The 26,594-nt window shown below is 36.1% G+C and overlaps 1 protein-coding gene across 25 annotated transcripts in view; it reads left to right on the forward strand.

Moving 5' to 3' along the window:
* Window positions 1-26,594, forward strand: part of NRXN3 (neurexin 3) — a 1,226,878-nt gene that overhangs the window by 1,051,767 nt on the left and 148,517 nt on the right. For 15 of the 25 annotated variants that reach the window (XM_070931446.1, XM_070931448.1, XM_070931449.1 and 12 more), the window contains 2 exons: window positions 448-619; window positions 19,641-19,727. In XM_070931446.1, the coding sequence (XP_070787547.1) occupies window positions 448-619; window positions 19,641-19,727 (259 nt within the window). The remainder of the gene's footprint in view (window positions 1-447; window positions 620-19,640; window positions 19,728-26,594) is intronic. The other 10 variants (XM_070931454.1, XM_070931447.1, XM_070931456.1 and 7 more) reach the window with 1 other exon arrangement.

A 26,594-nucleotide genomic window follows, 5' to 3' on the forward strand; every position in this document is an offset into this window, starting at 1 on the left:
GACTTTGACTGTCTTTTGGGTGGGGAAAACCCGGGAGCTTTCAGATTTGGGTTTTTCCCAGATGTGCCAATATGACATCTCTAATAAACTGGAACTTTGAGAAACTGATGCCTCGGATTCTTACTTAGTTGGGGGGTTGGAACCCTGACAGCCACTCCATCATTCAGTGGTCTCGAATGGTAGACTGCAGAAAGCCAACCTTCTCTGGCCAACAAATCCAGCATCTTTAAGACACTCAACTACCACACCTCACTTGATTTAGATATTATTTTGTCATGCTTTATATCAAGTTTTATATCACATGACTTACAAAGGCAAATATGTCCTGCGTACTCATTGTGTGTACGTTCATCTTATTACTTTGAGTGAAACACGTCCATCTTTCAACCGTTCTTCCTGTGACTTTGCTTCCAGAATTTACCCACAACTCTTTTCTTTCCTTCACAGGAACAAGGCAAAATTGGTGTAGTCTTCAATATTGGCACAGTAGATATCTCTATCAAAGAAGAGAGCACTCCTGTGAATGATGGCAAATACCATGTTGTGCGTTTTACCCGAAATGGTGGTAATGCAACACTTCAGGTAGATGGATGGCCAGTAAATGAACATTACCCTTCAGGTAAATCTCTAAATAAAGATGTCTTTCTCCTTTTAAAAATTATTATCCTTAGATCCTGAAGTAGGAGCTGTAAAATATATTTGGTGAAGAAATCATTCTATAACTCATCTTGCAAGAATGAAGAGCTGACTTAGATATCTTTTAATTTTTTTTAGAAAAAGTTGAAGTTATTAGATCATATTCATCATGCTGATCAATAATATATTTTCTGTAATGTCAATTGTTAGAGAACAAGAATGGCACAAATATTGGATGCGGGTAATGAAGAAGAAATCACATGCACCTTTGAATATAATCTGATTCTGCAGAGAATGAAAAAAAAATGCAACCTATAATCTACATGTGTTAGAATATTCCTGTAGATTATTGGGTGATCTAAAAAAAAACCAGTCTAATGCACATTGCTGCAAACTACTTGTCAAAATTATTTGGCATTATTAGAATTGCTACCTGTGGCTTTTCTTAGTCATTAATAATGGCATATAACTGAAGAAGAATTAAGCTCATTTACTGTAATACAAAGCAAAAACGATCATGAGTATATATAGAATCACAAATATTTATATTGGTTTTTGTGTATTTCCTTACTTCTTCAAATAGTTTCTATCCGATGCTTTGACAAAAACTGTTTGAAGCAGTAAGGAATGTACAGAAATTTATATTTACTGTAAGTGCAACAAATGTAGCTTTATGTTTGTTTTTATTTTGAAAACTCCGTAAGTCTGATACAGTATGTAATATCACTAGATGGATGCAATTAGACAGCAATTGATCAACTAAGATATCATTTTATTTTTTCAGTTGTTTGAAAAATACCTTAAGTCTTAAGGTGCTTCTAATTAAAGCATAGCAATGAAAAAACAGTTAAAATTATCTTACCCACTCCAAGTGACGAAGATATATGTTGGGCAGCCTATCTAAATTTATTTAAAATAGAAAACAATAAGATAACTAAAAGTTATTACAAAAATAATCCAATTTATGGGATGTCAATCTATGCTATTTTAGACACTTTCTTCAAATTTAACAAAGATGATCTAGGAACTGTGCTGTGGATGTGATATGTCCTTTCATTGGAAAGTGGAAGAATAAAAATCAGAATGCATTCTAATAGGTTGCACTAAGAATGAATTCAGTATTCCTTCTAACCTTTGAAATGTTCCATTTTCCTTAATCCATCATTGATATATATTTCTATTATTGTGTATATGTATGCAAAAGGGCATTTTGGGATATTAAGCTGGGCTTTGCAAATTTGGAAAAAGGACAGAGAACAAGATGATGATAATAGACAGTGATAAAGTAGCTTGCAGACAATCAATATGCTATGTTGTTTCTACTTTCATAGCAAAATTGCATTGAACATTTATGGTCTTTTGGTCGGCAACAGGTAGGGAATCATTTCAGAATAGTGGCTTCAGTTGAACTCAGTTGAAATAATTCAGGGTGGGTCCTGAATTTGACAAACCTACTTCTTGATAAGCTTAAAAATGTGGGATAAGCAACATCATCACCAGATGTATTTGTTAGTCGCTGACAAATCACACTCAACATGTAGTCCTTAATGGAACTACATCTACATGGAGGGAAATAAGCAGTGAGTTACCACTGTATATAAGGATAAGTGCTATTGCTATTAGCCAACCACAGTGTATCAGGCCTGGAAGCCATCTTTTGCACTGGATCTTCAGGCCTGCCACATTTACTACTGTGGGAAACACAGTGGTTTCCCACTGTCGGAATTGCAGTGGTTTTCAATGCATTGGGTCCCATACCCCCCCAAAAATTGTATGGCACATAGAAATTCTTCACGTTAACAACATTTCCAGCTGTCAATTGCAAAAAGCCACATCTGAATATCTGAATATGAACCACGACAATACATTATGACATCCTGGATTCTTGGGAAGAACTCAGTGTTTATGAAGGCCAATACCAATAGCAAACTGGCAGCTGTGAGTTCACGTGTTGTGATCAGTTCATTAGTAATAGTAACAATAATTTAATAATAACCTGGGCTGTCCATGTTGTTCAATATAAAGCGGGAAAAGTTGATTGGATCCAGATGGAACTTGGTAACTTGGATTGAAAGAAAACTAATGACAATGCACCCTACTTTGTACCCAAAAAGTGATATTGAACATCTATATTTTACCAATAACTGAAGGGGTTAGAGAATTTCTACAGGTGACACAAACTGTGGACAAAGAAAAATATGGCCTGAGTGACTACATTAAGAAAATCCAAGAACTCTTTCTGAAGGAAGGAAGTCAAAGAAACCTCTTGAAAACAACAAAGGTGGAAGTTGAATACAGAAAAGAATACAGAAAAGAAACAATTGAAAACTGAATTGTTAATTGAAGAGTAGAGAGGAAAAAGCTGACTTAAAACCCATATGGAGTTGGTTAAGATCAGGAATGTTAAAGCTTTATTTTAGTGACTCCAAAGCAAAATTTTCCCTTAATTGCATGAAGGTGAAAATTCAACATCTGGAAAGCAACAGCAAATGTCACCTTTGTACTGAAAAGAATGAAACAATTGACCATTTCATCAGTGACTGCAGCAATTTCACAAACTGATTACAGGCATCACCATGACCAAGTTGCCAAAATTATTCATTGGAAACTTTGCCAGATGTTTTGGATTTGAATGTGGTAAAAACTGCTGGGGCCATCAAGTTGGGAAGGTTTTGCAAACGAGAAGATAAGATCTTATGGGACTTTAAGATCCAAACAGACAGCCATCTTGTTTATAACATGCCTGATCTAAAGGATCAAAGTCTGGTTCATTGATGTTGCTATCCTCAGTGATGCTAGGATTGAGGAAAAACAACTGAGAAAAAAACCATATTATATTACATCAATTAAATATAGGAAATCTGGTAGCCTTTGAGATGCTATTGGATTACAACTCTGATATCATGTTTGTTGCTGCTGGTTTGTGTCCCAAAACATTTGAAGGACTACATAGTCTCTAACATGGCCATCAGGTCAAATAAAGATGAACCCAGTTACCATATTTTTTGGAGTATAAGACGCACCTTTCCCCCCCTAAAAGGGGGTGAAAATTTAGGTGTGTCTTATACCCCGAATGTAGCCCCACCCACCCACTGGCCCCCACCCTTTGGCCTCTGCCTCGCAGCAGTTACCTCCTTGCAAGCAAACAGCAAGAAAAAACATCTCCTTTCAGCTTCAGCACAGCCTAATTAGCACAAGTTGATTGGATGGCCTCCTGACTCTCAGCTGATTTGCTCTCAGCTGTTTTGTGCAGGGCTCTGCTGCTTGCTGCAAAGAGGTAAATTGCTGGAGCAGATTTTTTTTTCCTTGTGCTAATCAAGCTATGCTGAGAACGAAAATGAAAGTAAAGCAGGCTATTTGCTGTTTGCTGCAATGAGGCAAAATTGCTCAGAGGCAGAGGGAAATTTCTTTTTCTTCTTTTTCTCACCAAAAAAGACAGGTGTGTTTTATATTCCGGTGCATCTTATACTCCGAAAAATACGGTACATGTTACAGAGGAGACATCTCACTGCTACTCTGCAGGAAAGTGTCTTCCAGAAGCTAATTTTGAAGATTACTTAGACCAAGCACATAAGCAGAATCCATTACAGAGTTGTCAAAAGGAAACTTTACAGCATAATCTAATACAAACGTATCCAGGTACAAATTCTATAGCATAAGTCTGCTTTGTTTGCTAGCAAATTTGGTTCAGGATGGTAGCCTTAAGTACTATGGATGCATAATCTCGCACATTTTTTTCAAACAGTATAACTTGAAAGGTTAGGAGATACATTAACCTTGTTAAAGATGCTGCCTTGTGTTTTCAGGGTAAAAAATGTATGGGGTATAATTATAAAGTTCATAAAATATTGTTGTTCTAGGATTGATAGTTTTCATTCCCCAGAGCAAGTAGGGACAAACACCTAAGTATTGACTCTCTTCAGCTCTGAAATGAGTATAAGTGCTTCTAAAAACCAAGCACCTAAGATTTATAGAGTTTGTACTACAATAAATTCTAGTTTCCTTCAGATGTCTTCTTTCTTGTCTTTCTATTGTTAACCTCACACCTTCCTCTTTTATCTCCTTCCTCAAAAGGCTTAAATTTTAAGTTTTACAATGTAAGTCCATTTCTTGTATCATTTTCCCACTTGGGAGTGCAATGGGCAGGTTGCTTCTTTTCTTCACAGCTTCCTTTTTACTTTTATTTAGCATGTTATCTGCTAGTGTTCTCCATTCATCCCGATCCACCCCCCCCCACTCCATTTCACAGGGAGGAGATAAATAGCCCTATATCTTACAAGCTAAATACAATTACTGCTATCAAAACCAGAGCCTTTCTCTCCTTGTAAATGTCTCTTGCAAGCTGATAAGCTGTTCAAGACAACCGTGGGCCTCTGCTTAATCCTGAGATTAAACATAGCCACCCAGAAGACATCAAAAGATAATATTTAAAGGGGACAATTGAAAGAAAGAGAGAGATTCTCAACTAAGATATGAAGAAAGGACATGCACACAACTCAAGGTTATTTGTAAAAGAACTAATCAAAATACAAAGAGCTTGCAATTAGGGTGGAATATTATATTTTATAACATTCAAATTGTCATAGATACAAAAGATGAAATTTATTAGGAAAACCTTCGGGATTAAAAAAAAAAGAATGGGAGAAGAAGAGATGATCATAGAGGTTTGTTTGGCAGCAATTGAGGAAGCCAGATCTATGAAACATGATGAAAGACTCCACAACTTGACTAACAACTGCTTTAGGGGACAGTAGGTGCACTCTTCATGTGTTCCTTACTCATCATTGAAAGACAATTCAAAGTAGGCTATACAATGTGTTTTGGCATTGAAATCTCACCTTTTGATGAGATACTGTCTCTCATGAAAAGTATCACTAGTTTTGAAATAAAAGTCTACTTCTATCCCAGCCAACCTTTGAATGAAGGCTATGAAAGGAAATCATTTGATTCTTTACCTTTATTCTTTAGCAAGATATCTTAATTATATACTGTACCATGATATACTTTTGAGATCCACTACAGTGCATCAACCAAAAAACTAATTTCTCAAATCAATGTGATCAAGCTTTGTTTCTTAGCTGGAGATACAGATATAAAGTCATCTGTAATTGCTATCAGAGATTCTGTTTCAAAAGCAAAACTTCATATATGGATATAGATCCTGCCCTCATGTTGACCAATGGCTGCCTGTGGACATTTCTCTCTAGAATAGGGGTGTCAAACTCACATTGTCACAGTGACATCACGTGACGTTTCATGACTCCCCCCCCCTTTGCTAAACCGGGCATGGGCAGCACACGATGCATCCGGCCCATGGGCTGTGAGTTTGACATCCCTGCTCTAGAAGTACATAAAGCACACACTGCAATTCTTCTTGTTACAACATTACTAGGGTGCAGAAGTGAAAATCACAGCCTCACTCTTGTGGAGTAAAGAGTATAATTTATGAAGCTTAAATAGAGTAGTCATATGAATGAAGGCAAATATAAGTATTTTAAGGTAATGTTGCAGGAGCCAATCTGGGTTGTTCACCAGGACTAGAGGCTTAGTCTTCCAAGCTTTTGCTGGAAGTCCATCTTCAAAGAACTTCTCTCTATCAGAATACAGGCTCTGAGCTATTCTATGCATTTGTATTTATCTGTACTCAAGTTAGGTGTAACTTCTTATGGTTGATTGAGGTGTTGATGGCCAGCTATTAAGTCATTGGCTGTTGCTTCCTTGTGCTGCCAAGTAGTTACACATTGTATTAAACCAAGAATTTTGGCACATGAAGTCACCTATAAGTGTTTTCATGCATGTAGCTTTTTCTGTGACTAGGCAAATATATCAAATGTAGATTGTGATCTGTCCCCGTCCACACACATACACAAACACAGCCAGCCGAGGGTTAAGAAAGTACTTGGCACGCACACAGGTCGTTATCTCAAACTTGGCAGCAATATAATCACCGTCTGCCAAGAGCTTTTACTGCAACAGATAACATAAAATTACATATGCATTGCAAATAGTCCAGCAAAACAATATTCCTTTCGGCAGCTTCAGACGTTGTTCAAGTGACTAGCCAAAGTTCGTTTTTGTTCGTCACGGAGTTTTACCAGCCACAACCCTCTCTTATATAGTCTCTGAGGTGTGGTCCAGTGACTCAATTCTAATCCCTAGCACGCCTCCTTAACTGCTACAACCGTTTATCACGCCTTCGTTGGCGTGCATCCAGGAATGACGGCTCTCCTTCGCTCTCATCCGAGACACCTGGCTCCTGGCTAATCTCCTCTCCCTCGGCCGGCACCTGAGACAGTGCCAGAGGGGAGGGGCCTGGAGAGGGAGGCCTAGCTGACTCCTCTTCCTCATGTTTGGAGCTTTCTTCCTCCGATGAGATAGGCTCAGAGGGCGGGGCCACAACAGATTGTTTACTGCAGGGGTCTGCAACCTTAAGCACTCAAAGAGCCTTTGGACCCTTTCCCACAGAAAAGAAAACACCGGGAGCCACAAAACCTTTCCCGTGCCTGACTATTTCTTGAGCGGCCAAAATACTAGCATATGTAGTTGAATTAAACATTCTGTTTTCTTCTAAAACTTTTCTTTTCTTGGATTTATCCATGGTTGGCCTACCGGGGGTTGAAAAGCTCAATAAATCACGTGTCAGTGGGTGTTGCACATTGGCGGTTGTGACACATATTTTGAGTGACAGGGAGCTGCAGCAGAGGAATGAAAGAGCCACATGTGGCTCCAGAGCCACAGGTTGCTGACCCCTGGTTTACTGCAATATTTGAACCTGGAACTATAACTTCTTGCATCTAAATAAATTTTAAGTCAAGAGTTATAGTTGATCTACTAATTTAGTTTCTTTGGTTGCAGGAAACTATCATCCTAAATTTTGTATATTATACTTTACCTTCCAAATACATGAAAGCGGGAACAAAATGAGAATTAACGGGCTGCAAGCACAGGCAAGCAGTTTCTTCACATTGTGATACTAACACCAGGATTGGAGTGCCGAATGCACACTAACCATGGGTAATTGGAAATATTCAGTGCAGATGTATTTGAAATTTTATCCTAGAAGGAATTGTTTAAGATGGTCATCTACTTTAGCCTAATTAAGCATTAGACTAAGCCAGGTCATATTAGTGATTAGATCAAAAATCATCCAAATCATACACTTCCATGCTGGGTTCAAACTGTTCAAAAAAAAAAACAAAATACAGATTTTGCCATGCCTTTTTTTAATTGAAAGATGAAAATATTGTTTCAGAGTAATACACAAAAATCTGTGCTACTGACATAGATGAGATTTAGGCTATTTCACATTCCCCTCCATACGACTTATTCAATGATAAAGGGATATCTTGTGCCAACTATTATGCCCTACATACAGTATTTACAAAAGCTATCAATGTGAACCAGCCCACTTTTGAGTAGAAAGCTGTTAAGAGCTGATAACATTTTAAGTGTGCTCTTTGGGGAACAGGCTATATTCTTGTATGTTTATACTCTCTACTTTATGACAGCTGAATTAATGACAGGGACATGGCCTCAACTTTGAATGTTTAGCAGCTTTGTGGATTGTTTGAGATCCTTAATGTTTCTTTTCATGCTTGGTGTTTGTACTGTTTAATTTTTCATCTTTTACTCATTTTGTGGGATTTAAATGAATCCTCCAATGCTTCCTAGAAGTGCAGCTGATGGCAATTTGACTGCACTGCATACTTCCCTAAAGGAATCTAAAATAAATTAAAAAGCAGAGTTAAAAATGCAGCCCTGGAGATCCCTGCTTTGAAAGACGACACTTACAGCAGTGATTAAAGCATCATAAGTGGATGAAAGCAAAGGTGGATCGCAGGTTGTGACTGTGGAGTTAGTTTATGTGCATTGTCATTATAAGACTGAATGAAAAACAAACACGTAAAAATGTTTGACCGCTCACATTAGCGGTCTCTTTTCAGACTAATAGAACCATCTGCAAATATAGCAGATTTGTAAAGACCATAGATAGATCTCTTTCCCTCATGGATTAAAGCACATCATACATTTTATTCCTAATTTACTCCTAAAATTCATCTGACTGATCATTTGTGTTTCACTAGGAAGAGTTTTGAAATTTAAGTTTTCAGTCTGATAATTCTTTCCAATTCCTTTACAGGTAGTCCTTGATTTATGACTGTAATATAGTCTACCCTTCATAAGTCATGACATCAAAAAGAGAATCAACCATCTGTGACTGAGATGCTTTTATCACACCTTATGTGTGGCGGTTGTTAAGTGAATGCTACTGTTATTAAGCAAATCCCTTGCTCACCATGGGACATATTTGCCAAAAACTAGAAGTAAATACCGGATTTTGGCATAAATATCATACCTCATGGTCACATGATCATGTGCAAATAGCCATAAATGCAACCCAGTTGCCAAGGGCCTGAAATGTGGTTGTGTGATCCTGAGGGGAGTCAGACATCAGATCTTTAGAACTAAATCATAACGAAGAACTTTTGGGGGTCTATCATAACTTGGAATGGTCTTTAAGTGATTGGTCATAAGTTGAGGACTAACTGTATTTCATTGGGATTAGTCTTCCTATCCTTATTAGTTGTACCTAAATATAGCATGTGAAAACAATATGCAAAAATAATGCCAGATAAAAATCTAATATTTTAAAATAAAAATGTATAAATCTTAGCCCAAAAATATATTATTGCAATTTTATGTGAGTAAGCATAGTTTTACCTCATTCATATTAATAGATAATAACAGGAAGGTGGTGGGAGTAACTGATATACTAAAATATAGCTTAATACCAGCCGTAAGATTTGCTAGGAAGCTTATAATGGCAAGTATAAAGCATTTAAAATATATAACAAAATATAAAAACATAAATCAAAAGTAGTAAAATTGCTTAAATAAACCGCATGAGGAACCATTAACCAAAATTAATGAATGTGAGATCAGAAATCTAAAAAATTACAAAGTCTTTTTAAGGTTTTAATATCAAAATATAGAAATATTTTGGAAAATAAGGTCAAACACTGTTCAAAATATATATAGTAGGCTCACAAGGAAAGCTGAATTAGAATGCCAATATTCAAAGTGCTAAAAAGCCCCTCCTTGAGGGAGATGGATTGTCTAGAAATATGAAATATAATAAATAAATGAAACAAAAAATAAATAAAATGTAGAAATAAAGCAAAAGCTCATTTTTGCAATATAATCAATATATACATGTCTATAAGTATATACATGAAACACTACATGGATATAATTTTATTTCTGAACTTATTAGCAATTATATTATATTATATTACAGTAAAATAGAATAGAATAGAATAGAAGAATAGAATAGAATAGAATAGAATAGAATAGAATAGAATAGAATAGAATAGAATAGAACAGAACAGAACAGAACAGAACAGAACAGAACAGAATAACAGAGTTGGAAGGGACCTTGGAGGTCTTCTAGTCCAACTCCTCCTTAGGCAGGAAATCCTACACCACTTCAGACAAATGATTATCCAACATCTTCTTAAAAACTCCCAGTGTTGGAACATTCATAACTTCTGGAGGCAAGTTGTTCCACTGATCAATTGTTCTAATTGTCAGGAAATTTCTCCTTAGTTCTAAGTTGCTTCTCTCCTTGATTAGTTTCAACCCATTGCTTCTTGTCCTGCCCTCAGGTGCTTTGGAGAATAGTTTGACTCCCTCTTCTTTGCGGCAGCCTCTGAGATATTGGAACACGGCTAACATGTCTCCCCTAGTCCTTCTTTTCATTAAACTAGACATACCCAGTTCCTGCAACCGTTCTTCATATGTTTTAGCCTCCAGTCCCCTAATCATCTTTTTTACTCTTCTCTGCACTCTTTCTAGAGTCTCAACATCTTTTTTTTAAATTAATGGTGATGTATCATAACAGCTCAATCTCATTAATTGTCATGAAGATAAAGAGTGGGAAGAACTGTATAGAGTATACTATATTGAGCAGAAAAGATGAAACATAATGAATATAATCAGGGAGAGACCATGATTCAATGGAAAAATAAATTGGTATACACAAGTCCCATTTCTAAACAGTTTGTGAAATGTGTTAATGAACATTTAAACATATTTTCATGTGTATCTCTCCAATGTAAATATTATTGCAATAATTAATAAACATTATTTTAATAGATAAATGTTATAACAGATATTTTGCAAATGATTTTTTTCTAATTTAATGGTTTGGTGAGTATTTTTCCCTAACAAGCATATTTTTAATCTACTTTTATTGTATGCATTTTTGAATGCATTTATTGGCAGGAGGTGATTTTTAAAGGCTCTCTACAGTTGTGTCTGAGAATTATCCTTTGTCCATTAAGCTTCCTTTGAGACACATGTCTAAAATATCTGGATGGTGAAAATAGTAAATAAGTATGAATTAGTGTCATATGATGGATAGTTTGAACATAGTCCAGAGAAATTTACTTTCAGATATATATATAATTAGATTTCAGATATTTGTTCATGTACTCAATCTATTAGTGCTACATCATCATCTAATTCACAAACTAATTGTCAGGTCAAAAACCAAAATATGGGCTTTTATGCTTTTCAGTTTTTTTGAAAGCAGTATTCTAATCTAAATATAAAGTTTCATTAGAGTTATTATTCAAAGCTACTAATTACGTTTAAGCATTCTGATGAGATGAACTGTCAAAATATGGTGTATATTTTGTTACAAAAACTAGAGGAAGAAAGACTTAGAAAAGAAAAGGAAATTACAAAGAAGATATTTACTGTTTTACTATTCACTACTTACCGTTCCACAGATCAGGTAAAAATTTAGGGATGAGTTACCTTGGTGAGAATAGGCCTAACTTCAGTTGACTTGTTCTCCTTCCACTGCTATATCTTGTCTCCTATTCATCATATCTTTTGTGCCCATGTCACCTTTGATCCAAGCCTGTGTATGGGGATAGCTTTAATGTGAAGTTTAGCTCTTGACAATAAAGCATCGCAATGGGAAGAATGAAAAACAAAGAAAAGACTTAAAGGAAATATCAGGATCAGACAGAGGGGAAAAGGAGGTCAAGGTCGTCATAGAGTAGAAGAAATGAAAGTACAGAAAAGAAAAGCAGAGCCAGAATAGCCAGTTATATAACTTTTTTTCAAGTAAGAAATACACTCAGAAAAAGAACAAATGTTATAGAGCTGAAACAAATTTGAAAATAGTTTCCTGTTCAAGTGCCTCAATGACTTTTTTTTAGTGGGAACACTGAAGTACAAGTAGGTTATCCTAATTGGTAGTGAAAAAGTTGGAACAAAAATTTTGTAAAGGCCTATAATTTGGTGATTCAATTTTCCTGTATGAAGCAACTTTTTAGTATCATCACAGTAAACCTGCAAATAATGTTCCAGGACCAACTGTTAAGCGCGGACCAAATCACAATGATATACAATGAATGAATAAATTCCAGAACCAACATCTATTAAGGAGATTGTAATAAAAATCATTCAAGAGCCCTTTAAAAATTAATGTGATACTTTTTTTTTTCAAAAATGTATATGTGAAGAAAACTAATACAGTGATAGAAGTGATAGAAGGAGGTAAAAAATAAAATGAAATTCCTAACATTCTGCCCCCAATGCTGCTATTTGGAATGCAAGAATTTGTCATTAAATGCTCTATGGAAGAGGACTGTTTTCACCACTTTTTTATAGGATAAGGTGAGAAATAACCCGAGTTCAGGAGCCAGATTGTTTCATAGTGAAGGGGCTACCAGAACAAAGATAATCATCTAAGTTCCTGTTATCCAGATTTCCCAGTGCTCCTCAAGGTCAGATCATGTAAGGCAGGCTGATTTGACTCATATAGAGGTCATGAGGACCCAAAATATTTAGGACTTTATATATACTGAACAATTCCTTGAATTAGATCTAGAAACCCAACCACAGCCAATGGAACTTCTGAAGTTTAAACTCAGCAACAGAGCAACGACACTGTGTTTTGTCACTGCCTGTGTGATCTTTCAATGCCCATCTAACCTTGTGATGCTTGCAAACCTTTATAAATGAATAATCTATTAGATATTATATATTTCTGTCCTCTCTTTTTCTAAAAAGAAGTCTTTCCCGCAGCTGCCTTTAATAATTTATTTTTTGTATTCATATTGCAGTAATACAAAGACTAGATCTGAGTTACAAAATCTAATTCATATGCCAGCTTTGCCAAAGTGAATACTTTGTGTTACTTGGCCATACAGTACTGCAAATATAAGTTGAGAACAATAGTTTTGTTTTTTCCCCTGAATGTTTTGTGAAAATAAGCATAAGAAAGATTGTAAAGCTGACAACAAAAGTATTATACAGGATATCAATATCAGTGATTCCAATTCATGCCATAGAAATAGGACATAAACCTGCGACAATTTTTCACCTATTCTAGAACCCAGGAACATGACGAAAAAGAATTAAGTTTGCTCTCGGCAGCAAGCTATTCTGGAGAGCTCTATATTTCTTAAGATACATTTTTATTTGGGAAAGTGTTGGTTTCAAACTCTTTGGCCTATATGATAGCTATGCCATTGAGCAAGAACAAATTTTAGTTCCTGCCAAGGTAATAAGGTGGTTAATTGTTAGCAAACATGGCTTTTATTAATTTACTTAGTCTTTAAGAATAATAGTTATTGATACACCTTGTTATTCTTTAATAAATTTAATCTTTTTCTAAAGTTATTTATTATTTATGTACAACATAATCTTATACACAGCTGATTGAAAAGTTAAAGTGCCTTTAAAACATATTGTACTACCTTCCTTAGGAGAAGTTATGTTTTTCTCCAGGTTTTTTATTGGTACATTCAAGGATTTCATAATTTACCAGATTGCCTTAATATTCCACCTGAAAGCAGACACATTAGCTCTATTTTTTGGAAATTGTTGGAACCAGGGGTAGGTTCTACTTACCTTTACTACCGGTTTGCAACGGGGCTGCGCACGTGCGCACGCTTCACTCGCACACGCGCAGAAGCATTTTGATGACATCGAGGTCGATGGGCGGAGCCTCCTGCCAGTTTTACTACTGGTTCTATAGAACCAGTGCGAACTGGGGGCAACCCACCACTGGTTGGAACCTTTATGCTACTCTGCTTTGCTTCAATAACACCATTTCCTCATTACATGCATGTTCATCAAGGGGCAAAATTTGACATTATCCAAACAGCCCTTTTATTTTTTGTGGTTTAGAAACTCTTTTTTGATTTAGGAATGGATTTAATGGAACAAATTTTATTTGGGTGGAAATTTGCCTGAATTTTAAGGGGAAAATGAGGAATGTGTAATGAAGTCTAGCTTGTTTGTGAAATATTTAATGAGATAAACGGAGCAACACACTAATAAGAACCATAAGGTATAGTTACATATTTAAATTATCCAGGAAATATGTGTGTGTAACTTCTGTTTCTTTTATGTAGCTTTATCGAATGGAAGAAAGGAAGTAACATTTATTATTTATCCTTATAAAGTGCCATTTAGTTACAATTTTTTTTCTTACATACAATGCATAAGTTAGATTTGTGTAACTTCCTCTTTTAGAAGCATTAAAGTTCCCAAAGTCATTTTTCAAAAAAAATGAGTGATTCTCTCTTTTTTACTTTCTCTATTTTTCTGTAATTTTACACTGATAATATAAGCAGATACAATGAGTTTTGGAAATAAGCAATTACAATGCTCAAATTTGCATTAGCAAATGGAAAAAGCCACTGAAGTATCTTTGGCCATAAGTAGCAAAAGTAAAAAAATGAAAAGTGTAGCATTTATCTTCTCTCTGCTAAGAATCAGATTATGAAATATAAAATATAAATGACTGAATGCTTATGTTCATGGAATTTTTGTGCCGGTATTATGAGTTTCTTTTTCTTAAGAGTTCCAGGTTAATTATCCAATGAATTTGTAAATTATAATTATATAGTTTTGTGTAAAGTAAAAGCATTATTGGTTCCTGATGAAATCTATGTTATTTAAGCTACTTCCTAAAAACAGTATAGTTTAATGAATTTGATGTTCGTAATTGGTATCATTATAGTCCTTTCTTCACTTTATATTGCTTGTGTATAATTGTAAGCAACTTGTCCTTTAATTTACTCTTGTCCATGAAATATAAAGATGAATACATTCTCATGCACCTGTTTTTATAGTTTTGTGAATGGTTGACATAAATGAAAAATAAATAAATAAAAAGGAATATGAAAAGATTCTAATGTTACAATTTAAACTTTGTTGAATTTCCAGAAGTCCTTCAGTTTTCCCCATAATATTAATGGTATCTTGTTGTGTATAAATAAAATGACTTTCATAATAAAAATATAAACTTAAATTTAAAATCAAAATTTTGAAAGAGATGGTAGAGATTAGCAATTCATTTCCTGGGTTTGAAGAAGACACATTGCTTGCTGTACAAAGTTTAATTTAATTCAATCCAATCTAAGTGACGTTAATAGAATTGCACATTGATCTGCTATATTTCTTTCCATTCAGGACTTTCTTTCTTCATCTTCTAGTAGCTTGTATTTTGTCACTGATTTCTAAGTTATAGTTAACACCACCTATATCTCTTAGGATTTGCAGGGCCAACCCAACCATCAGCCAGAATGAAACAGACATCCAAAATAGTAGACATTAAGGAATATAGTAATGTGACAAGGTATAAATGAAAAATAACTGATGTGTCATAAAGACTGCCTTTTAAATCCTAAATTAATTTGCTGCCTTTAGTGTGGTGGAGAAAATTGTCCTATTTCTAGTGCAGAAGTAAAAAAAGGTTAGTTGCAGCAATTGGCTGGGAGGGATGACATCTTCTACTTTGCTTTATAGAATAATACAATGTATGGGCTGGAAGAGCTCTTATTGGTCATGTTCTCAAATCTCTTGTTCATACTAAACCATCCTTGACAGATGACCCTTCAGCATCAATATGAAAGCTTCCAAGAAGAGGCAATTCACCTCTGCTCTAATCAGTGTTCTTTTGCTTGACAGCTCTTACCATCAGGAAATCCTCCCTCATATTCAGCACCAACTTCCTTCCTTTTGATTTTAACTAGTCTGCTCTTGTCCTGCCCTTGGATTCAGCAAAGAACAGGAGCACTCTGTCATGCACATGATGTCCTTTTAGATATATGTAAACAACTATTATATCTCCCCATACTCTCCTCCTTTGCAGACTAAATATAGTATGCCCAACTTCTTTAACCATTTATCATAGAATGAAGTTTCTAAAACCCTTATTATCTGAGTAGAAATCCTTTGAACCTGCTTGAACATCTCTGTGTCACTTTTAAGTTCAGTGTTCAGAACTGGATGCTGTATTTGAAGTACAGTCTAACCAGCCAGAGTATAATTGGAATTGCTACCTCTGATAAGCTAGACCCAATAGTTTTATTAATGTAACACAGATTTTCATTATCCCTTTTAAAGGCTGCATCGCACCGCTTGCTCATATTCAGCGAGTGATTCACTGGCACTCCCAAACCTTTTGGTTTTGCCAAAGGTAAATCTGGAAGCAGAAAAATAAGAGAAAAAGCTGAAGAATGCATTAAGCACAGCATAGAAAAAGAATGACTTTGACAGCAAAGCATAAAATAAATAGAAAAATATCTACATACAAGGCAATAAAAAGATATGACAATATTCAATAAAGGATTGTAGACAGAAGACAAAATTTCCTGTCCCCTCGATAGCTGGGAGGTTTTCATCTTCATGAAAAGGAGCTATAGACAATCCCCAGATTGTTGCAGCCAGTGTAAAATAGTTTTCCTGGCTAGGTCTACACTGAGGCTCAAAATAACTAGAGTGTTTGTCGTTTTTTATACTATTACAAAATATAGGGGATATAAATAACACAGCACCTGGAGTTGGTTCAGTGATACAACTTGTCAGCAGTTTGAATGAACCTGAAACATTTGAATAATTGCCAAGGACATTTCAATTAAGATATTGTCCTTGGTTTATATCTCTCTATCCTCCTTTCTAGAGATGCTGGACAATGTTGTATGTGTTGTTTGTACTTCTTCCCTAATAGCTATCAAAATTTATGTGAGATAGAACCAGCCTATTTATCCTAGCTGACCTTCCATGTGCCTGGTCTTGGCAAAACAATTCTAAAGGAAAGATATAGCATTCAAGCAAAACTGTAGAGGACATGATCAATTAAGGATGGGGTGGGGTGAGATATAGAGACCTATTTATTTTTGGAAAATCTAAAGCTTTAACTAGCCATACTACCTTCTGAAGAGAGGCTATTTTATATAGGAAAACATAGGAAAAAATAAGTTACATCACTTAAACATCTCTGCTGTTACAATCATCTTTGGCAAACCTACTACCCCTTCTAATCTAATATACCCTGCTATAAAGTTACAAATTCAGTACGTATCATATTATTTTTCATCACACAGACTAAGATAGTGCCTCATTATTCTAGAGATCTGAGCCCAGCAAAATGAAGGTTATCTATAATAGTTTGCAATGGGAAGCTGGAAACTATATACCTTTCATCAAAGGTATAACTCACTAGATTTACTGGACTACAATTCCATTCTGAGAATGGTAATCCTATTTTATCTGGAGATTTTAGTATTCATGCTGAGGTTCTGGAGGTTACAATATCAACTCATTGAGAGAATTCTGAGCATATTGTTCCCAACATATTGGAAAGGCATCAAGTTGAAGAGGTCTGTTACAAAGCATATATTTTTACTGTAATCTTTGATGTTTAGTTTAGTTTAGTTTTAATTTAGTTTAATGCGATTTATATGCCGCCCTATCTCCAATGGATTCAGGGCGGCTCACAACAATAAAATGCACAATTGCACATTAAAACAATATAAAATTAAAAGTCCAAATTAAAACAATTTAAAATTTATTTAAAATCTATTAAGAAAAAACCCCCATCAGTCCAGGCTGCGAAACAGCCAGGTCTTCAAATCACAGCGGAATGAGTGAAGGTCAGGGGCCATCCGGAGCTGCAAAGGAAGTTGGTTCCAAAGGGTGGATGTGCCCACAGAGAAAGCTCTCCCCCTGGGAGTCGCCAGCCGACATTGTCTGGCCAACGGCACCCCGAGGAGGCCCTGTCTGTGGGAACACACCGGGCGATTGGAGATTGCTGCTGGCTGCAGGGGGTCTGACAAATATCCTGGGCCTAGGCCATGAAGGGCTTTATAGCTGATAACCAGCACCTTGAACCTCACCTGAAGGGCAACCAGTAGCCAATGCAGGTCGCGCAGGAGGGGTGAAATATGGGAGTGTCGGGACATTCCCATCACAACTCACGTGGCCGCATTCTGCACCAGTTGAAGCCTTCAAGTGGTTTTCAAGGACAGCCCTAGGTAGAGAGTGTTGCAGTAGTCAAGACGGCAGGTGACCAGCACATGAGTAACAGTGTGTAGGGCATCTTGGTCCAAGTAAGGGCACAGCTGGCGCACAAGGTGGACCTGGGCAAATGCCCCCCTGGGCATGGTCGCTACATGATCTTCCAGAGACAACCGTGAATCCAGAAGGACACCCAAGTTGTGGGCCATATCCACAGGGGGTAACACCTCACCCCCTGATGTGGTACATGGAAAGTGCCAGAAAACTGGAGAAAAACCAATGTTGTTTTAGACTTTAAAAAAGGGAAAACAGTAAAAAGAAACAAAACTACAGACCAATCAATTTGACGTTAATACCTGAGAAAAGCCTAGAAAGATAATCAAGCAGTGGATTTGCAGACATTTAGAAAGGAACAAGATGCCTACTGAAAGATAGGATGAAGTTGTTAAAAATAGATGGTGTTAGACAAATTGTACTATTTTACAAAGTGATTAGATTAGTAGACCTAGGGAATGGCACGACTTAAATGAGAAGATAATAAGAATGCTTTTTCTTATTTGCAGGTAAACATAAATCTTGGTGGAAGGCAGTGGGTGGGGGGAATTTCTACCAGGGAAAACAGGCACAGAATTTGGAAGGATCTTGACAGATGTGAATATAGGACAATACCAAAAAATATGCAGTTTAATGGTGATAAATGTAGGGTTCTACATTTATCTGAAAAAAGAAAACAACAACTATGCAGGTCAGGATAGGCAATACCTGATTCAGTAGTAGGTGTGGGGAAAAAATTGGACATCCTAGCAGATCACAGCTTAATATGAGCCAGCAGTTTTCTTCAGTTGCCAAAAGAACCAGTGTAATCTTGCATTTCAATAGAAGAAAAGTGTTGTGACAACAAAGATAGTGAAGGTATTGCAGGCTAATCCTATGAAGAACAGTTAAAGGAATGGAGAATATTTACCCTACTGAAAAGAAAGCTAAAGGGAGGGATTGTAGCTATCTTCCAATATTTGAAGGCCTGTCAAAACAAAGAGAATGTGGATTTATTACCCATGGTGCCTGAGTGTAGGACAAGAATCACTGAAGAGGAAGGAACTCAAAATAAGAAGGCATTTTCTGACTTTTTAAAGGAATGAAATACCCTGCCTTCTGGGATTGTAGGTGCTAAAATTGCCCAGACTTTTGTTTAGACAAGTACTAAGATTTCCACACTGGGTAGGAGATTAGACTCGAAGATCTCAGGTTCTTCCAACCTCATGACTCTGTATTTTACATTAGCTCTGTGAAACCTTTTCTATGAAGGTGAGAAGAGGGCATGGATCAGGCATTCTCACAATTCCAGATTGCTATTTATATCATGTAAAAGCATATAGAGGTATAGAAAAGTGAGCCAGCATGATTCCTAAAATTGATATGTTTGGTGGAAAGGATTTCTCTGTTAAACCTACTCTTCATAACAGACATGCTTGAAACATGGAAACGTTCTTCTAGAATTCCAAGAAATGAGAGTGTGCTATTCTCTACCATTTTAAAAGAAGTATAACTACATATCTTCATGTTTGTTTAAATTCCTTCATAACTAAATGAATAAATCAAAGTAACTTAGGATGGTTTTTTTTAACAATTTCATTGACTTTTCAGATTGTTTTTAAGCTGTTTTTTAAACTTTAAAGGAAACACTGATACTGCGTTCCAATTGGTAAAACAGAAAATCCCCTTCAAATATAACCGACCCGTAGAGGAATGGCTGCAGGAAAAAGGTAACCATTATTAAAACTTTCATTTTAAATCCATTTGATTCTAAACCCTCATTTTTAAAGCCTGCAAATAAATGTTTCTTAAACTGGAATCGCCTGCTGCATAAATGACTTTTAATTTTCATTATAATTTGTGTCAACTTCCACCTGCCATATGTTGATAAATCATGCTATAATACATTGCTATTAAAACCAAGTTAAAGGGACGAAATTCAAAGTTTACTATAAAAAAACTAAGAAAGAAGCAAAAGCTAAGACACCATTTAAAAACCAAAAAGGAAAATGAAACAACATGTATTATGGCTACATAACTACTGCATGAACTATTTTTAAATAATATAATCTACATCTTTCTATCTCATCAAAGTTGTCTTAAACTTGTTTAGAAATCTAATTGTTCAAACATTATTTTCAGATATCCCATTCCCTTTTAAATAATGTTACAGTTATGACTGCCCTCATCATTTTAATGAAGCTAATGTGTTTTGGGTATTTATTTCTCCAACCCCTGAATCCTAAGGGATAGCATTTAAATGTTCATATAAGCTCTATAGGGAAAAGTGAAAAAATGATGTGTATTTTTCAGAATACACCTTGTTTCAATATTGTTTACACTAGTGTTTTTCAATTTTACAACTTTAAGATGTATGGATTTCAGCTCCCAGAATTCCTTAGCCAGCCATGTTAAAGTTGCTACAATTGAGAAATATTGGCCTACATAATATAGAAAATCATGCCATGGAATCTTGCTGCATGATGCAATAACGTATTCCCATTTGGATCAACAGAACAGACCTGCAGATACATTTTTTTTTTATTGATGCATTAATGAGAATGCTAGTAGTGTAGCGACAGGTAATTGATTTGTATTTTAAGACTAGCTATTTTCATCGTTGGTTGCACTCTACACATATCTTATACTTACCCTAAGGGTAAGTCTCATTGAACTCAACCAATTTTTCTTCTGAATAAAGTTTCATGGATTTTTGATGCATACCTTAACTAAACACAAAGATGAATCCATCTGCAAAAAATATACATCTATATGCAATATCATTTCTATGTGGACATTCTAGATTGAAACTATTGTATTTTAGAAATGTAGGGCAAGCATGCTTGTTTTCTGTTTAACAGTTCACAAATCCATTGATTTCCCAAAGTAATATATAGTCCATAGAAGAAGCAATTCAAATATGCTCACAAATATATTGCAATGGTTTAATGAGAATTCTACAGCTGCTTAACCACTTCCCAAAGAAAGTTGATTGCAAATATTCCTCATGGGATATAGTTCAAACCTTATTGAAATAAATATAGAGTTTACAACAGGGGTGTCAAACTGGTGGCTCAAGGGCCAGATGCATCACACACACTGGCCACGCCCATCCCCGGTTTAGCGAAGGGGAGAAAAGTTGCAATACATCACATGAGGACAATGTGTTGTCGTGAGTTTGACATTCCTGGTTTATAATAAGAGTGTTCTAGGGGAAGTTAACTATTTTTAAATCCAACTATCCCATTTCAGTTAACTTATAATGATCTCAACCAATAGAGCCTATCAATAGATAAATTTTTGTACACAGATATTTTTCCCTCTATATACATTTGTTTATAATGTACCATATTGAAATTTGTCCTTGAAGTTTTGCCAAGTGTTGAAAAATGAGTTCCACATCCATACTAATCAGTTAAAGAACTGGTTGGCTAAGGAATTCTGGGAGTTAAAGTCCACAAGTCTTAAAGTTGCCAAGTTTGGAGACCCTCTAGTTAGAAGATAAACTTTACATATTTTATAATGCACATAGTTTCTGTCATCAGCCTTCTTGAATCTGACTCTTTTGAATACAAAATTTTTGTTTAAGTACCACAAGCTGAGTTACAAAGCTGATTCTTTTTCCACAGCTTGGGTATGATATAAAATAAAACATATCAGGTCCAATTTTATAATTTAGGAAATCCTGGACCAACTTTTGCTTATCTTTTTAAAGTGTCTTTGCTAGAAAAAACACATTGGAGTTTTCAGAATTGGTTTTGAATTTCAGATTTGTTTTCAGATTTGAATTTCAGATTTGTTTTTTATTTCAAGAGCATACATTGAGTAAACATGTTATTTATTTCCCCATTGATAGGGTAAGCTTTTTAATGGTTGTCTATGCATAAAAATAACAATTCACACACACACACATTACTCTCTAAATTTGAGAAATATGATAAAATATGTTAAAGGGAGGGTAGTCCTTTAAATGCATAAATAAGAGTAAAATAAGGAAAAATAAAGGAACCATGGCAAAGGATAAAAGGTTTGAAGAAATTTACCCAAACAAATCAAGAGAAATAGACAGAAACATTGGGAATGTAATTCAAACTGTTCAAATAGTGTCCCTAAACCAATTTGTCCTATTTTAGGAAATTTTAAATTCCTGATAGATTCCCAGACATGAATGGTATTGGTAGTTAAGACTAGAGAAAAATCAAAAACATACCAGCAATGGAGCCTGGATGAGAAGTTTAGATTAGGGCATAATTACAAAGGCTACTTTCAGTCCTAAACTGAAAACAAGGCTGTCCTATATTAGAGTCTGCAAAAACTGAAGTGCATTTTTTTTTTCTTCTGTTCAACCATGTCTGATTCTTGGAGACTGCAGGAGCAAGTTTTTGCTGATTTCTTGGCAAGGTTTTTCAAAAATGGTTTGCCATTGCCTCCTTCCTAGGGCTGAAAGAAAGTGACTGGACCAAAGTTACCCAGCTAGCTTTGTACATAAACTGGACTAGAACTTGTGGTCTCCCAGGTTCTAGCCAAACATCTTTTAACCAGAGAGGTAATAACCTCCAAGATCAATGGTCAGATGTGGTTGCTAAATTGTGATTTAGTTTGATGGGTCACTACATATAGAACTGACCTAAAACATTCCGTTAGTGCTATGTTTGATAATTAAGGCAGCAACATAATAAATAATGATTGAAATTTCTGAATGTGAACAGTGTCTATGAGAACAGATTTTTAAAATGTAAATATATTTAGTCTAAAATAGGAGTGTCAAACTCAAGGCTTGTAGGCCGGACCCGGCCCATGGGATGTTTAGATCTGGTCCAAGGGGCGGCCCTGGAAACTTCGAATAACTGGCCCGCAGTGCCTCTGCTAGCAAAAATGGGCTCTCAATCTCTGTTTTAGGCTGGGACGGCCTCCTACAACCCTCTGCCAGTGAAAATGGAGCTTGGGAGAACTGTCCCAGCCAAAAACAGAGATTGGGACCCCGTTTTCGCTGGCAGAGCACTCGGGCTGCCACTGGCGCCCCTGACACGATTAACGTCAAGTTGGCCACACCCACCCTGGCCCCCAAGATCAAACACAACCCTGATGTGGCCCTCAATGAAATCGAGTTTGACACCTCTGGTCTAAAAAGTGGATAACTTTCTTTTGCTAATCTCAAAAGGATAAAGTCCCTTTAACGCTAAAGACAACAATGGCCTTGCTTTTGTTAAACCGGTGCATGCCCAATGCTGTGATGAAGCTCATTTGCCTGAAAACCTGCTGTTGTTTTGTAGTTTTTTTCCCCCTCTCTATAGTTTTACTTTTTGCTCTTTTGTTTCTTTATTTTCTAAGCCTGAGATAAGCATGCTGAAAGATATTTACATGTCAACTGTCTTAAGAGTTCTGAAATTGATGTTTTTGCCATTGTCAGTGGTGATGGTGGTGATGACGATGAACACAATTTGATGATGTTGCTTTGTTAAAAGACAATCACATAAGACAAGCACAATCTAAAGAAAACCACAGAGATCTCAAACATTTTTAGAGAGCACAGGGGTGAGGTGGGCCTTGACATGGAGTATCCTAAATCATTTTGTACTATTTAGTAGGGCTGTATACACTTTAAAAATGATTCAAAAGATCTGCTTTGACTTTATGCAAAAAATAAGCACAGCACCAAGGCAATCATACATCTGCTTTTAGGCTTCCATAAGCATTACATTAAGGATGGCTTTTTAATTCCGTTCATTAAAGCTCCCTCATATTTTTTTCAAGTTCATACAAAAGGCTGAAAAAATGCATGCCATATAAGTAGACAGGTCACATGCTTGGGTAAAGGCCGAAGCATACTCCTTCCAAATTGTTTTTTGGAGCATGACAGCCCTACTATCTAGCTTATCGTAGAATGGGATATACTATCATTTTCTATAATATCAGATTTTTAAAAACATGGTATTTTGATTCAATGTTATTTGGACATCTGATAAACTATAGAGTGGAGGGAAACCATACTGGTACCAACCTGTCATTTATTCACTCATCTACACTTTGCCAGCCCATGCAGTCATTCATTTATTTCTTAATGCATCAAGAAAGTCTTATGTCAGACAACCTCTTAAAGATGATGAGTGAGAGGATAGATAGCTATCAAAATGGAACATGATAAATTGATGGCTGCCAAGATGGATGGATTGCTCTGTCAAAGAGAGAGCACTGAGAGTAGCTATCTGCCAGACGTAATGGACCTATAGTAGAATAATTTACAATTAACACAATGGATGCCATGCCAAGAAAGTTGGGTGTCCTTGAATCCCAGCAAAACTAATGGCACTTAAGTACATAATGAAATTCTTAAGTGGTTTTTTAAAAGTGATTGAATTGTGGGGGTGGAATTAAAAGCATGTTTGCAAGGAATGAGAAAGCTGTTTCTCCATTATAGGGAAGAAAGAAGGGAAGAGAACAAAATGATATTTAACAAGAATTTACAATTTAAATGGATTGTTCCTGTAAATTTTTATCCAAAAATCTATTAATTCAGCAATGCATTATCTGTATGCACATTTACTTAGGAATTTGATTCATTTAATTAATATGCATAAAGATGTGTTCTATCAATCAACTTCACAAATTTTATTTGTATAAAATCAAAAATTAGAATTAAGTTTAATTCTCTTGTGTAGTTGGCAGTTATCTATTTATAACTGCATAACAGCTAATAAACAAAAGAAAATTAAAATGTATTTGGGCTTTCAAGTGCTTAAGAACAATCCGGTGCTTGTATTACTATTCCCATTATACATAACTTTTCATTAAACATAAGCCTTCTCCATTCTACCATCTTCTGAGTAGTTGGGGATTGTAATTCTAGAATTCCCAAGTACCATAATCACTGGAAATGCTAGCTGGGAATTCTGGTTATTGCATGCCAAGCACATCCAGAGGTTGCCAGATTAGAGCAAGGACATAGTCTTTATACTACGATAACACACCCAGCATTATAGTATTTCTGCCCACTGCTATCCTGTGTCTGTGAGTAATGAGAGAGAGAAATAGACAGAGGGAGAAATCACATGTTTTCATTTGATGATGCATGGAAAACAAGCACCAACTTTTGAACTGTGAAGTGAGAACTGGGGCTACTGCAGGCATCATATATGCCCAAACAGTTATGCTAAATTCAGCTATTCTGAAATACCAGAAACATGCTTGCTGTTTCATGTTTTCCTTTTCTTTGTAGAATAGGAAACATTAAAATGCAATGTATAAAAATTCAGAGATCTGCTGCTACCCATTCCTGTTTCACGAATGAAGCCAGGACAAATAATCATTATGAACTCTGGATAGCAATAAAGTGGTTATTTAAAGACTGTTCAGTGCTCAGTATATTGACAGCAGCACCCAAGTGTGGGAGAGGGTTACATACTGTCATTCATTTTCAGACTGAAAAAATGAGAATGAGAAAATAATTATAAATATATTCCAGCATACATGTTGTTGTCTGCGGGAAGATGCAGTATATCACCCAACTTAGAATAAATTGGCAGTTGATGGCTGATTTGGAAGCAAATGGCACAAAACTACCTCATCCATCAGCTGCTGATTTTTGACAAGTTTTAGACAGATTTGTAGCTTTAACTCCAAAATTCAACATTATGAACCAGATCAATACATTCTGTAGTGCAATTGGTATTCTGATGGCCAGAGTTTTCTTTTTTCTTTTTCTTTTTTAGATTTCCTTTATTGTTTTGTCAATAGGAAAACCAGATTATATGGACATTTTTAAATTCAAAACCAAATCAAATTGATTTAAAGGGTTACAAATTATACCTATCCTGGATGAAGTAAGTTTTATCACCAGTCATAAACAGGACTTTCAGCCTCTTTGCCGCATCTGATAGGCCTGTGTTCATATCCTTTTTCCCTTTTAAGATCCAAAACTATCTACCGTGTTTCCCCGAAAATAAGACCTCCCCAGATTATAAACCTAATCGGGCTTCTGAGCACATGAGCTAAAATAAGCCCTCCCCGAAAATATTTCAGTGCATGCACAGCCGGTCCCTACCATTTCCTCTGGTTAGGGAGACAGACCTGGATATCAGGTAAGACAGCAAGAGAAGTCCCATCTTGCTCCACTCGCCCCAAAATAATAAGACCTCCCCGAAAATAAGGCCAAATGCTTATTTCGGGGTTCAAAACAACATAAGACAGGGTTTTATTTTTGGGAAAACACGGTAACTTTCATTTGATCAAGCATCTATCTTTTCACATGTTAAAGCTGCAAAATTACTTGATTTGCCTGACAAAAGAATAGCAGAGTTGGCACGGACCTTAGAGGTCTTTTACTCCGATCCCCCCACTCAGGGCAGGAAACCCTATCCCATTTCAGACAAATGGTTGCCCAATCTCTTCTTAAAAAACCTCCAATGTTGGAGCAACCCACAACCTCCCATCGACCCGTGCGCTCCCACAGAGAGGGCCTCCTCGGGGTGCCATCAGCCAAACAGTGCAGGCTGGTGACCCCCAGGGGGAGGGCCTTCTCTGTGGGGGCACCTACCCTCTGGAATCAGTTGCCCCCAGAGATAAGGAGAATCCAAGACCTCGGTGCCTTCCGCCGTGCC

The sequence above is a fragment of the Pituophis catenifer genome, unplaced genomic scaffold (genome assembly GCF_029215685.1).
Source record: "Pituophis catenifer annectens isolate HBS135680 unplaced genomic scaffold, rPitCat1.0.hap2 SCAF_1, whole genome shotgun sequence".
In the NCBI taxonomy this organism is placed as follows: domain Eukaryota; kingdom Metazoa; phylum Chordata; class Lepidosauria; order Squamata; family Colubridae; genus Pituophis; species Pituophis catenifer.